The 15,095-nt window shown below is 39.6% G+C and overlaps 1 protein-coding gene across 4 annotated transcripts in view; it reads left to right on the top strand.

The window, feature by feature from the left end:
• Nucleotides 1–1,499: 1,499 nt before the first annotated feature.
• The window catches only part of LOC107095805 (furin-1-like), an 85,183-nt gene continuing 71,587 nt past the window's right edge, over nt 1,500–15,095 (top strand). Inside the window, exons 1-2 of one of the 4 annotated variants that reach the window (XM_015392116.1) lie at nt 1,500–1,701; nt 9,232–9,555. In XM_015392116.1, the coding sequence (XP_015247602.1) occupies nt 9,346–9,555 (210 nt within the window). In that variant the 5' untranslated portion in view covers nt 1,500–1,701; nt 9,232–9,345. Of the gene's footprint in view, nt 1,718–2,062; nt 2,204–5,945; nt 6,063–9,231; nt 9,556–15,095 lie in introns of those variants that run through there. The other 3 variants (XM_015392119.1, XM_015392117.1, XM_015392118.1) reach the window with 3 other exon arrangements.

The raw sequence follows: 15,095 nt of genomic DNA, 5'->3' as shown, positions 1-15,095 counted from the left end.
AATATTGTCAAGAACAGGGTGAGGTTGCTTGAGGACCCAAATGTAGAGATGAGTGAAGCAGAGATGAGTTCTTGTTGATTAAATAGAAAACTGATGACCACATCCAAAAATGCAAAATACAAAGAACCAAAAAACCAGAAAACCTCAGGGAAAACTTTTGTGGGGAGCCAGGCGAGGAAGCAAGGAACCAGCACTATGACTGCAGAGGTGTTGTACATAAGAGGAATGGAACAAAGAATGAGCTGAATATGGAGCAGGTGTGAGTGGAGCTAACTAGAAGAAATCCAAGGGGAAAGGAAAAACGCACAAGGGAGCAACAGAGAGAAACTAAAGACTGCTTGAATATAATTGAGATTAAACCAAAATCACAAAACAGAAAAACTAAAAACTCAGAGTCCCAAAAGGGGAGGACCATAACAAATATGTTTGCTTTTATTATTCTGGTGCCTGCAGATTTGATTAGGTACTTGAAAAAGGCCTTCCAGCCACCATGCAAAGTAGCGGAAAACCGTGAAGAGGCGACCGGGCCAGAGGCTGCTGTTGAACGGGATTTCCAGGGACAGAGCTCGTTAAGTGTACGGAGGTCTGAGTGGCTCTGACAGTGAAATAATATTTGAAGGCAGGATCCTAATCTTTATGAACTGACTGCACAGATGAAGATTTCAGGTGGACTTTCTCACTTAAAAATATATTAAAACTACTTTTTACCCACTTATAAGGGCAAATATAGCTGCCATTGTTTCAGGTAAAGAAAGGATAGGGTAGCTCTGCCGCTAACTGATGCTTCAACTAAGATGCATCAGAACTAAACTAGTACAAGCACCAAAAATGAAGCAGCAGGCGCATTTTTGCTGCTTCTGCTGCGTGCAGTCTGAACATAGCATTAGACAAAGCAACTGCATCTACTCAGCAATTAAAACGACATGGGTACAACATGGCAAGGGTCAAAAAGGTAACAAGTAGATACAAAATGGTGAAAGGGAGAGGGAAATTTCAAGATTTGGTGTCTATTTTAAACTATACATTGTCATCATGGTTCGTGAACGACATTGTTTTAAATGCACTAAGTGCATGCAATTAGGACATGCTGAAATCTGATAAATATAGGATGATGGATAGATAGATTCATCCTCATAATTTCTGAAAAGCTAAACTAAATTGAATATTTGTTTGTAATATTGTGCATAGTGTAATTTTTTAGTTCATTCACAAAATACATCAGATGTAGCGATGCTGTGGTGGCTGCCTGATTGATTTATAAAAATGATCCAAAAATGTGTAATTCTTTTGCTTTCGTTTAATTGTAGGTAGGCCTGGATAAAATATCACCAACTAGATAAAAAGAAGAAGAAAAAGTTAGGCGTGGGAGTCAGATCCCATCTCATTTGAACCGGCAGAGAGGGCCTGCTCGTTTTCGAGCGACACATCCATGCCGCAGCTCCCCTCATGACCAGCAGGTGGAGCTGCAGCAGCGCTGCTGTTCCGTGAGGAGCCGCTGTTCTCCGCTTCGTCCATGATCCTGACGTATTTCCTGGGGCTTGTGCCGACCACTCAGCGGTACACCGGAGGGGTATCATGACTGTTTATAATCAGCAGTTGTCTTTTACGCGTTCTTCAGTCGTTTCGCCGTGTCGTCGTCGGATTTAACACCGCCACGTGAGACAATAAGCCACAGGATCGAGCAGGATGTAAAGGAAGCTGGTAAGTTTAGCCCTCGGTAAGTTTACCGTCTGCTTTAGCTTGTTGTATCTGACTTGTTCTGGTCGGGCTGCCGACTTTAACCGAACCAGCCGCTCCCGTACCACCGAAAGCTTGACACGTTGGACCAGGGAAGGATTATCGACTGCGCTGTCAGCTGGTTTTCCTCTCCCAAAGCGGAGAAAACACACAGAAAACCCGAGTCTGCGTCGACAGCGCCGTGTCCCGGTTTCTGTGGTTCTTTCCTGCGGAGATCGAAAATAAACTCCATATCGGCTCTTATATCGGCTTCTCTCCTCCCCCCCATAAAAAAACGCGAAACGATCGTTAGAAGTTGATAAGAAAAAAAGGGGGAGGCACCTGTGAGAGAAGCAGTGTGGCGTCAAGTTTGCGTTAATCACACAGCGCTGGATTCTCAGACATATTTGTCATCATCATCATCATCGGATCAGCTCCAGCCAAAGATCCCACACTTACTGCGTGTTTTCATCGTGGACTGAACTCGGTGAGTCGAACCCACGGAGGACTTACAACTTGATAAACATTGATATTTGAAGTTTGGCTGAAGCTCTTAGGAGAGTCTTTTTCTGCTCGTTTCGGTCCACGATTGTTTAATTATGAGGCAACTTTAGTTAAATAAAGTCTACCCTGGTCTAAGAGAGTGGGAATTGTAGGTCATTAGTTCCTGGGGATGTTTGTGTGTTGTGGCTGCATTGGTTCATCATCATCATCATCATCATCATCATCATCATCGTTGTTGTTGGGTTGTTTACCTCTGTGTATCTGCAGCTGTGGTTCAGCATTATTATTAGGCTGGGGATCATTTTTGGAGAAACACTGAAGCAAAGCTGTGAAACTCACTACAGGCTGCGACAAAGACGCACATATTAACACATCACAGAAAGCTTGAGATCCTCACTTTAAGAAAAATCATTTCATCATTTTTATGCAATTAAAATATTCTACAATCTATCTCATTGTTTAGGTAGTTTTCTACTTTATAGGAGACAAATAAACCTGTTTAGTAGTTCAGTTTTCTGCATAACTTAGAGCTCACCAACCATGGATGTTATTTGGGGGGGGGCAGGGGGGGACATGTCCCCTTCACTTTTTCAATCGTCCTTTTAGGTCTGCATGTTTTAAGCCGGGCTTATACTGTGCGATTTTATTTATTTATTTTTTATCTTTGCCCTTTTCGGGGCGATTTGCCAGCCATGCGAGAATCTTTCCATCGGGCTGATTCGTTCAGCCTGATCGTGCGTCGTGCTTTGTGTAGTGTACAGGGGGTAGCGAGGGGCGATCAGCCTCTCACGACCGCCTCCCGATCAGGAATCGTGAGGTCGGGAGTAAATCAAACATGTTTGACTGTCGTGGGCAATCCTAAAAAAAAATCGTGGGGGTGCAATGAGTGAAATGGAGTTCTTTCTGTGAAATTGACAGACCGTAGTAGCCACGTTTGCCCATGTTTTTGTCCAAATACGTCTTTGCCTTTTCTATTTAGCGATTTAAGCACAAAATTGCTCAAATTGCCAAAGCAGAGCGTTTCACTCTAGTGAGCTTTTTATTCCTCTTCTACTCATTTGGCTTCTGGATAGACGAGTCAATGCAGCCCCATCTCACTGCGGAGCTGATTCCGATGTGTTTTTTTTCGACGTACAGTGTGAGCAGGCAGATCACATCAGAGCGTCGGACTGAACATCCACCGTGAGCTGTGAACTCACACTGCATGATGAAACCACAGGGTTTCGTCGTACAGTGCGAGTTGCAGCTGCATGCAACGATTGAAACAATCGCACAGTGTACGCCCAGCTTTACTGTCCAAAAACAAGGCTACTCTACAGTACACAAATATTCCTTGAGCACTAGGACCCAGCAGAAAAACTGAAGCTCGCTTCCCTGAGTTTAGACCACCGGATTGGCTCACCGTCTTTTCTTTTGTGATTTATTGTCACTCCTGAGAAGCTCACCATACAAACATCTGATCTGCCACTGAATCAGGTCTGTGATTGGATGGTGAAACACGCTGAAGTCAGTTATATTAAAAAATAGTTGCATCCATGTCACGGACTGTGGTTTTATCATACATCTTTAATGCTTTTTGTATGTCCAGATTTTTCCTTGTTGTAGAAGAGAAAGTGTTAATATATGGTATATACAGTAGTCTTTTCAGCCAGCTGACGGGCAATGCTTAGCAGAGAACAGGGGGAGGGAAGCCACTGAGTGTCTGTGTGTCTAACGTTGAGCAGTGAAAATATAACTCTGCTTGTTTTATAATGTTTGTAACTAATGTTATTGAAAAAGCAGACATTTCCATTTTATTTTGAATCGGTAATTTTCTATGTAAAATCTGTTTAAAATGATTCCAACTCTCTATGGAGGGAAACAGAAGGCTAGGAAAAGGTTTTCTTATTAGCTTCAACAATAACTGTATTTTATTTATTCATTATAAAAAAAGGGCTTGTTCTGAGCCGTTTCTGTTCCTCTAGTTCTCCTTCCCAGTGTCTTAGAGCTTTGTGCACGCAGTCAACATTTCCAAACCTTGGCAGCTTCGCTTTTTAAAACCTATACGATCCAAAAACGCGTTTCATCGCCGTCTTTAATCAGACATGTTAGACTAAAAGAAGTAGAGATGCCGTTTCCCTTCTGCAATGATGTGCCTGTTGCCGCCCCTCTGGAGGCTTTCTGCAACAAAGATACAAACAAGCATCTTCTGCGCTGTGTTCCTGTCACTTCTCATAACGCCTTTCTGGAAGTAATTTGGATCCGGATCAGCTGCTTCCCAACATCTGACCGCTTTTTACGTCCTAATTCCACAGAGCACTTTTAACAATCTGCAAACATCTGCTGAATGACGGCCATCTTCCACTTCAGATGAAGTTTTCATTCTTTGGCAGGTAGTCTAGTTAAACCTAAAAGGAATCACACTGCTGCTGTGGCTTAAAATGAGTCTGCTGCTGTGCACTGCCGCTCAGCTGCTTGAAAGAATGCTGGTAAATCTTTTTACTTTGGCTGTTTTAAGCCATGTTTTCAGTGATGATCCATCGTTTAAGAAGCTGTTAACCTGCTTATAAAATTTTTTGACCAGAGCAGCAAACTGTACTCTTCCCCATAAACACATGATCTGAACTATTACATTTAGCTACTGTATTTAATTCGGTTTTTAAGCTGCACCGTATTAGAAAAACATGATTATTAAGGTATTTGAAACCAGTTCTCCATTAACCTGGATTTTTTTCTCTCATCCTTTATTTTTTCCATTATTACAACAGAAATAATGAGAACCCCAAACTGTACTTTTGCTGTAATATCTTCGCCACTCATATCTCTTATCAAATGCAGACAGGAAACCCCATCTAGCTAAACAAATGCATTATTAGCATAAGCTGGAATTCAAATCAGTAACCTGATTCCATTTTTTTTTTTCCTTTTTTAATTGCAGTTTTGCACACATCCAAACTGAGCTAACCACAGAAATCAATATTTTATGTAGCTTCAATTAAAACTGTATTTTTTTTAGTTTTATTATAGAGGTGATCAATTTGATCTATAATTTCTCCTAAATGTTTGGGCGCTTTCTGTTTAACCTTAAAAGTTCATCTTTGATCAAAAGAGCATTTTTTTAACTTTAACTGCAGCCAATTAAGGCTTTTCAACTAATAATAGCAGCTCCTCTGGTTATGTCGGTTCATAATGCTAATTATGAACTGACTTGCCCTGAGTAAATAAACAGCTCATTTGTATTTGGCTTCAATAAACAAACCGCAATTTTCTCATAAACTAATATGCTTGCTGTCCATGTTATATTTATTTATTTGTTATGTTCGTATTTCAGCCCTCGGCTGCACTCGCAGCCCGTTATCTCGCTGAGTAGAAGAGTTTGTATGTGTGTTGAGGTGAGAAATTGCAGATTCAGAATAGCTTGTAAAAAGGTCATGTTGGTGAAACCCACTGGAGTTTATTTTTCTTCTCATTAGAACATAAACAATAAACCAGTGAGATGGAAAAAAAACAAACACTTTTTCTTATATAAAGAATAAAATAAGTTATGAGTTTGGTAATGAGGTCAGCTTTATCCTTTTGGGGTGTAATGATTCTTGGCCAATTATAATGTAGTTTTACATCATTGTCAGAGCCTGACCTGCTCTGCAGTGAGGGATCTTGAAGAAGCCGCGTGTGGCGGTGGTTGGCTTCCCTCTGTGCGAGGCTTTCCAGACTAACGTTGAGGACGCTGAGTGGTCGGGAGCTTGGATGAGGTCACAGCCCTCTGCACTTAAATATCAGCGCGTGTCTAACAAGTCAAACAAAAGCCTCAGGAACATTCAGTCGCTTTGGTTGTGGCATCAAAAGACAGAGGATAAAACTGAGTGAGTTATACCAGCAGATTCACCTCACTGTCATCTAGTTTTTATTTATTCTATTTCCATATATTTAAGCTTTTCATCAGAGCAGGTAGTTTAACTTAATGCTCCGTTCTTTTCATATTTTGTTGCACCGGCCTATTGTAGTCCCTGATTTTTCCCGCATTTGCGTCTGCGGTGAAGGTATTTATAGAAAGAAACGAAGGCATTGATAAAGCCTGGCTTGAATAAGCAGCTCGTCTTTCCAGATCAGAAAAATGTTTGTCTTTTCGGCCTGAGTTGATAGTTTCCTCATAGCATACTGAAAGACATTTGCATCACAGTTTTAGCCTTAACCTGTTACTGAAATGCGTCTCAGGGCGTCTTTAGATTATCTGTTTGTTTTGGTTAGAAAATGATAGAAATGTTTGCTTCAGGTGAATCAAAACTCCCCGGGTTGCATAGGACGGGCTTGTTGTGGATTATCTGTGGGAGGTCTGTGTCGGTAAAGGAGTCCGATCAGATCAGCTGTTGCCACAACATGTGTTAACACATGGGAATTTCTGCTGGCCCTGTTTAGCAAGCAGGACCAGATAAGCCACATATTACCGTTAAGCCATTATTCACTACATTTCATTTACTCAATTAGGATTGTTTTAGGTAAATCATTAAAAAACATATTTTGATTTGTTTTTTTCATGCTAATGTAACAGTTACCCAGTGAAACACTTAAAACAATCTTAAATTAATGATTTGATCAAGCCACCAGAAGTCTGAATAAAGCAGCTTCCCAGCTGATTGGTTCTGCTAAATAACCTGCAGGTCAAAAGCTGAACATTTAACCCTTTTTCCTGTTCATTGAATTTTTATAAACTAAGAACATTCACTCTTTTTTCCTCTTTTACTTTTAGCTTGCAAACACATCAACCAATTTCAAGTGCTTTAATCTGACTGTGATGCGTTCAACAGGAGGATGTTGTAACTCCTTCTCTTTTAAAATGATTCAGAGCTTCTACTTCTGTGTCTCACTTGCATATTGAAATTTCCCAAAAATAATTAGTCACATCTCAAAGTCCATATTAGCAAGTCAGATTTTAGATAAAAACAGATTTCGTCATTCAGGTAAATCCTGATGGGTGTTTAAAGATGACTTTTGGAATGTATTGCATACTGTTTTAGCAGATGTGAAACTATTTCACTTATTGGCATATCTTATAACTCCTATATGAAAACGTTTCTCCTTTTAAATCTGTAATAATGGGGGGGCAGAAATAAAAGATTTTCTAGAAGGACAGAAAAAAGAGCAGGTCCCTCTAAACGCATTATTGTTTCATTGCGACATGTCATCATGGGAAATCTTGGGGAGCTTGTTTGTCCTTCCTGAGGCTAAGACAATGGCTTACACTAGAGAAGTGACTATATTGCTTATAACACCTGGGGTGGGGGGACACCATAGGAGATCTCATATATCTGCACTGGGAGGAAAACGCACAATAGGAGCTCTGTTCAGTGAGGTCTAGTCTGTTCGGTGGCACGATATGAGGGATAATAGTCTGTTCAGACAATAAAGAGAACGATCAGCAGTTAAACAAGCTTAGGTTAGAGTCCTGCAACAATATGTCTGCAGAAAACCTAAAATGAAGAATTCGGTTTCCTGCATTTGGTCATAGTTTGGATATTTTGCGGCATGCTACAAAACAAATATATAAAAAAAAGATGGAAGCACTAAAATTTCCACTTTGTGAGAATTTTCTTTCCCTGCTGCTTTTTATGTGCTGTCCTTGGCTGCAGCCTTTCAGTAGCTGCCACTGCTGCCTCAGGCGTTCCCCCTCCAGAGGCTGCTTCACTACCTACTAAAACAGACTCTGTTATCCCTCAGCATCCAGGGTGTGGTCCAGCTTTCCAGCCACACTTCTCCACCTCTCCTGCGCGCTACCTAAGCATTTCTTTCTCTTGCCGGCCTCTGTTGGCCGGAACCTCCCGTGGGAGTTTAGAGGCCTAAATCTGCTGCTGTGTGCCTGACCGCAGCATCCAGTCCGCCGCCGACCTGCCGCTCACTGCGTTGTGTGGGATTGTTAAATACCCGTTCTAAACTGGGTTGTTTTTTTTGTTTTTTTTTTCTCCAATAGCCCTTTAAATCTGCTTTAAGGGTGGATTAGTTTTTTTTTCTATTTGCTAAAAAGTTAGTAAATGATTCAAAAATATTTCATCTTAAGCAAATAAGAAAAATATTGCATTTTAAGCTATGTCCACTATGTCTGTGTTCTTTATGTTACCTGCACTGGATTGATGTATTTTATATAATACAGTTTAGACAGAAGAAAATCTTATTTTTCTCTCAAATCAAACCCAGACCAATTTTAATTGGATTTGTTTTGTTTCTGCAATGTTTTTTTTTTTTTTACCGTAAGTAATTGTGAGGGATTCAGATCTACAGCAAGTTCGGGGAATAAATGTTGCTTCATTCTTTAATTGTCACAGTTCTTCTGCTTTTCAGAGTTTAAGGTTTTAAATACCTGAGCTGAAAATAGTTAATTACATGCAAATTACATCGGAAAACTGTTTTGTTTTGTTTTCTTCTTGGAAAATGTTTTTGATGAGCAACATTACAGCAAAGATCCTCTATGAAGCACGTCATATATGGTGCATGCTGTTTGCATTGGAGCCTGACAGCAGTTGCATTTAAATCATAGCTTAAACAAGACAAAACAAACTAAAAATAATGGCAAAAAAAAAAAAACTAAACTTGAGGCTTTAAGCTCTGAAAAACTGAACCTGAGACAGTTTTGTCCTTTTTTTTGGTGCTCTTTATACAGTTTATAAGATATTATGGTTTAAAATCAATATGAAGCCATGAATCTTATTAAACAGCGTTTAAATGTACCATAATTTATCTTGTTTGCTTAAGAGCAAACCAGTTCAAATCAGTACCTTTTAGATCCTGTTAATCTTAACTAAATATACATATATTGACTACAGTGTCTAAATAGCCCTTATTATTTATAGAGAAATATCTCTAAGATACAATTGAGTTAAAAGAAAGCTGTTATTTTTGGTTCCTTGCTAGTTGTTTTTCCTCCCTCTGATGTTTTGGTTAATATAGAGTCAGAAATATTGTGTCTAAAGCGAGCCATCTATAATCTGTCGGTTAGTTTTATCGCTGCATGGCTTCCTTTCTTCTTTTGTTTCTCTCCAGGTGAGCTGCGACTCTCGCTGCCTTTGACTACCTGTCCACCTGCATGTGCTTTGAGCAGCCTCGGCCTGTTGGAGAGCTGCCGTGCTCGGTGACTGTGCTGCTGTAGGAGAACCCATGGCTTCTGGCCCTCCATCTTCCTCCATAGGCCACAGGCTCAGGCTGCTGGAGCTGCTAATTGGAGCTGCGTTTGTGCTGCTGGTGAGTGGGCTAGGATCGGCTCTGGGTCAGAAGGTCTACACCAACACGTGGGCGGTCCACATACCTGGAGGTCCGGAGGAGGCCGACCGAATTGCTAGGAAACATGGTTTCATAAATCATGGTCATGTAAGTAGTTAGATGCTTTTTTTTAAATATTCAGTTTCGAATTGTAAATGTAACAGGGATATGTTTTCATGTGATGGTCAGAGAGTTTCCATCTGGGTGGAGGTAAGTTACTAGAAGCAGGTTTTGACTATGCAAATAGGGACTCACCTGAAATCTGAAGCTGCTGTACACAGTATCCCATTACTGTGTGGTTAATATCAGCCCCTGTTTGCCATCATTTTTCCAAAAAGCCTTCTCTGCTCTTTCAAAACCTCTCTGAAATATTTATTCATGGTTTTTTTCATAATTTATGCTCATTTTTTTGGCTCAGCTGTGTGGGAGGACAGCACAGTAACATTCTGCCTTTCTGTTTTGACTGTTCTACTTTGAGTCACAGAAACCATAAAATGTTCCTATAGCACTCCTGAACCCCCCTCCCCCCTGGCCATTTTGTGTTTGCATTGAAGTCACCATGCATTGACGTTTCTGTGCAGGTGCTTCATTGTTGAGCGAAGGATATCTCTTACAGGTGTGTCACTGATCTTTGTGTTGGAAGGTTAATTTGGCAGGATTTTCTTCTAATGCACGTCTTTCACAAGAATAGGTGTGTTCTCAGCTTGTTTTTGTTGTAGCGCCTTTGAATGTGAGAAATGCTCACAGGTGAACAGGTTAGACTGTAAGTCTGAAAGTATAACCAGGCTGGAAATCTGGATTTAGGTTTGAAAAAAAAAAGCCAGAAAAACAACAGAATCTTCCAAATTTAGGATTAAAAGGTTAACTTTCTTTTCTGTTTCTTCTTTTATTAGTTCATCAGTTTATATCATAACATCATGAGTGGGATCTGACCTGCCTGTTCGTATGGGAATTATGTTAATTCATCCACATTAGAGGATTTTCAAGCATGGATGGCCTGTTTAATGTCATTCCACAGCGTTTCTGTCAGATTTGATCTCTTTTTTTTTTTGAGCCATTGGGATGCTGACTCATTGTTTTGCTTTGGCCCATGCTCCTGCTCCACAAACACTGTTCCTTTAAGGTTAAGGCCACAGAGTGATGGCCTTAGCGTCCTCCCTCAGGATGTTATGGTAGAGAGTTGCATTTCCTAGAATATGGTTGCCCAGGTCCTGGTGCCGTCGCGCAAGCCCTAACATACTGGACCGTTGGTTTGATTGGATTTTCCTGAATAGCTGTTGTACAAGAATATTGTCCCATAAATTTTTAGATTTTATTCTGACAAGTTTGAGATGAACTAGCAGGTTTTGAAGTTTTTTTTAATTCTCCCACAGATGCCTGTCTCGCCTCGTCTCTCTTTCTTATTTTTGAGTTATTTCTGACCTGCTGTGCTTTAGCTGTTGTTCTTGGTTCTGTTATGACTTTCTGGATCAGCTGTAAATGAGCTTGTGGAGTAATTTTGGTGAAATTGACACTCCCAGGAAGGTTCATGTCTCCAGTTGTTAATAATGGCTCTTGCTGTGCTTCAGCGGAGCGCCAAAGCCTCAGACATGACCTTGTAACACTTTCCAAACTGGTAGAAGACTGTTTTTCTCATCTGTTTTTAAACCTTTATTTTTTTTATCTGGGGCATGTGGTATTGCCTTTTGAGATATTTTACCATACTGTATTTTGTCTGACAGGTTTAAATGATTTTGTTTTGTATTTGGTGTCAAAGTGTGATTTACTTTGTTTTAAAAAAATGTACACAGGGCAAATTATTAGGATTTATTTCCTCTCAACAGATAAATAGTTTAAGAAGTGCTTTTCTGCTGCCATTGACAGTATATTAGTTTGGTGTTTAAGTTAAAGAGCGTGAAACAGCAGAAATGTGTGTAGTTTAATTAATTAATCACTTTGTGTGAATCATAATCCTTTGAGTTTTGCCAATCTTATGAGTTAAAAATATGTATCTTTGTGTTTTTTTTGTTTGTTTTTTTTTTTGAGAAGGTTGTTTTCTGTGCTTAGCTGGTGAAATTAGTGATTATCTCTTCCTGTCTGCGTCGGTGACCTTTTCCTCTTTTTATGACTTCCTGTTGGGCTCCAGTGGAACCTGATCAGCCTGGTTATCATTTCCCATCATCTGCTCCTCCCTTTAAAAACAAATGTTGGGGTAAATTAGTCTAGCCTTTAGGCAGATCTTAGAAGATCCGTTTTTGTTTGTTTTGTTTTTTTCCTCTTCTTGGGAACTGCTGATGATCAAATCAGTGATATTGCCAAATTTGGGTTGTAATGAAAAGCGTCATAGTTTGCATAGATATTTGGTTTGTGTGAGAACAGAACTGACGTTACCTTTTAACAAACACTCTAGGATTTCATTTTCTCTTTTTAAATATGTCACTGTTTGGAGCCATATTCTGCTGATTGCACCAAACTGTCTTTATTAGGTGAACCTTTTTTTTTTTTTTTTGCAAATTAAAACCACAGGAGAATGAGCACCTCTTCATCCAGATGTTCAAAGTCCACGGTGCTACTCCTCCAACAGGCACCGATGGTCTGTGCTGCACCATATGGCCTTACTGGTCACATGGGGAGGATGTTAATTGCCTTCAGTATCATAGCATGAACACTAATGAGCTATCTTATGCACTTAAATCCTTTAACTATGTATTTGCTGCAGAAAGTGGGAACACAAACAAGGCAACTATACCCAGATGTTCAGAAAACTGCTCCCCAGAGGAGTCCGTGTGAAGACTGAACTGACTGGAAACTAGTTTTATGTTTGACCTGATCTGCACTGAGAGTACCTGTGGCTGGCCCTGCCTAATAAAGCTGCATAAACAGGATATCTAGAAGCTGAGTAAAGACTGGAACATGAACTGAAGTGAAAACAGATGGGACCTTTCCCAGTATTGTTGCTGTGTGACTTTGATCTCTTACCTTGCAATACATTTTTTTTTATCTCTGCTAATTAAACCCAGTTAGACTAATCTGCTTTTAAAACGGGAAACTGGGAAAGTCTCGCCCAATAGACGCTCTGCAAATCCAACCTTCCATGACTTGTGAGCTTATGTGTCACCACTATTACCTCATCAAAAGAGCCCCCACAGAGTATCCATATTCAACATAGGAGTAACTACTCATTATCAGGAGAATTGCATATAGATGATATTCCCTGTATAAAATACAGAGCAGAATAAGAATGAAATGAGCAACAAAGCTGAAATAAAGTGTCAGGTTTAATCTGGTTACGCTGATCCCATAAAGTAAAGAGGAGGTTTATATTCACCCCAATTTGACAGCGAAGCAGTATGTTAATTGTCAACTGTGCATTAAAAGAATGATTAAAGTTGTCACCTTGAGCGTTGTAAAACTGATGTGCATTTCCTCTGTTTATGCTGTATTGGCCAAACAATTATACAATGATAAATTGATTGATTATGAGAGCGATTGCTTGATGCACTCTGTTACAGAAGATTTACCTTTCAGGGGGTTGGAACGATACCAGCGTGTCAGTAAACGATTTGAAACAGAAGCATCTGCTCCGTTTGGACGGCTGCTTAGACCTCGGCCTGGTATTGAAGAATGCTCTCTGTTCGTTAATTTTGAAAGGTGAGCTTTATTATCACCAGTGATGGCTTCAATAAAGATCCTCTGATGCTCCGCACTGCCTGGACGGCAAAGCATTTCTGCTCATTGATTGGAATGAAGCCATTAGTTCAGAGATGGGAACAAACAAATCTGTTACGACTTCCTGACCTATGGCTGATTGGAAAGGAAGGTTGAAGTGTCTGAAGGACTGTAGCCTATCTGAGCTGCGGTGTATCTTTCTCTTTGTCTCCTCTGGGTTGTTTGAGAGTCCTGGAGCTGGACAGCAGAGTTAGATCAAAGATCTAGCCTAGGTAAGACTCTTTTTGTTCAACCGTTACTGAACACATGGATTATTTATCTCTAATTCGAGATGCTTTCAGGTGTGGCTGATTCACATACATTTAATTAAAGGGCATTTTCAATTGACAGAGACAAAACAGAGTTCATATTTCAAAACGCCGTTAGCACGGCTGGCGTTACTAAAACACTGGGTGTGTATTAATCAAAGATTGGAAACCTTGCTTTTCAAAAGCTGTATATAAGTATAAAAGGCCTACAAGTATAAAATGGAACATTGGTGTTAGCCTTCCTGTTATCTGTTAAAAGTCTGGCTCTCTTTCAAAACCTGCATGTCTAAGTGCTTTGAAAGTTGTTTTTTTAAATGGCCGCTTATATCTATGCCTTTTCTGGCTTAATTTCTGGACATGTGGCTAACTTTGAGGCTTCTCTAAGTTACAGCATCCTTTATGAGTGCAATCTGGTAGTGCTTAATGGGGTGTAATTACTGATTAGTAAACATTAGTTATTTTTGGGGGGTTCCCACCTGCTGGTTCAATGAGAGATCAGCACTAATTTTTTGTCCTTGCATATGGAAGCTACAGAAATGAATTTTTACTGTTGTTTTATTTTGGTAAGCCTGATGCTAATAACCTCTAACAGAAAGACTCCCTGTCTACTGTTGCATGGCCTGTTTGATCCAACTGAACAAAGTTTTGGCAATTTATAACTTGCAGTTTTAACTTCTGGGGATTTTGTCTTGTGGTTGAAAATTTGTTTTCAAACAAAGATTTGTGTTTTAAAAAATGCATAGTCAAGATTTTACTGAGGAAAGGTCGGCTGCTTTCGAAGTTTTGTCTATAGGATAGTCCTTACTTCAGCTTTTCTATTTCAATATCTAGTATTTGCTAAAAATAAATAAAAAAATCCAGAGCAAATGCATAGCTAAATGTTAATGTAAGAAAATAACATTTAAACAAAAATGTTATCTGAGAAAGAACGGTACCATTAACTTTTAATTCGACTGTATTAATTATGTCCAACATGTTTTTATAGTTTAAATATGTTTAAAAAAAAAAAAAACAGCAAGAAAAAAGTATATTTTAATGTTTTAATGAATTTACTGCTTCTTTCCTCTCAAGTTTCTCTTGTCTGGTAGAATGAATCCATCTTTATCATTGATACGGCATTTAAGGTCAAAATACATTCTAACTCCATTTTGTTTTTCTGTCACTGCTAATCAATAGAGCTGAGCTGGCTGCTGTTAGTAGGTTGTTTGACGATGTGGAAACTCTGAAGCACTGTTGACTGATGGTGCAATGAGGCACCACCTTAATCCTGACAGTTAGTGCACTTCTGGGTCAGAATCCTCCATAATAACCTGCCATTCTCTAACTTGGATTGTCACTCATTTTTTCCTTCAGTCCAACTCCAATGTAGTTGATCTTAAAGAGCAAAACAAATAAAAAATATATAAATGATGGGATATACTTAAAATACCAGGTGTTTTAATGGTAAACAATCAAAATCATCAAGTAATAGACTAAGCTTCCACTTCAGAGTGCTACTTAAAACCCAGGGAATAATTACAACTAAGTTGAAGTCATACAATTAAGAAACAGCTGACTCACACTGCAGTAAAGCAGCTTTAACAACCATCCTGCATCTGCTGATGGTTATTTTGCATTTTATAGGCCTCCTTTTTCTTGCCCACATCATCAGACTTGCGCAGCAGTTAAAGCAGACCTGAAATCGTTGCGCTA

This window comes from Cyprinodon variegatus, unplaced genomic scaffold (assembly GCF_000732505.1).
Source record: "Cyprinodon variegatus isolate N-32 unplaced genomic scaffold, C_variegatus-1.0 Scaffold574, whole genome shotgun sequence".
NCBI lineage: Eukaryota > Metazoa > Chordata > Actinopteri > Cyprinodontiformes > Cyprinodontidae > Cyprinodon > Cyprinodon variegatus.
Note: the sequence above shows the minus strand (reverse complement) of the source record. Positions and strands in the feature narration are given on the sequence as shown.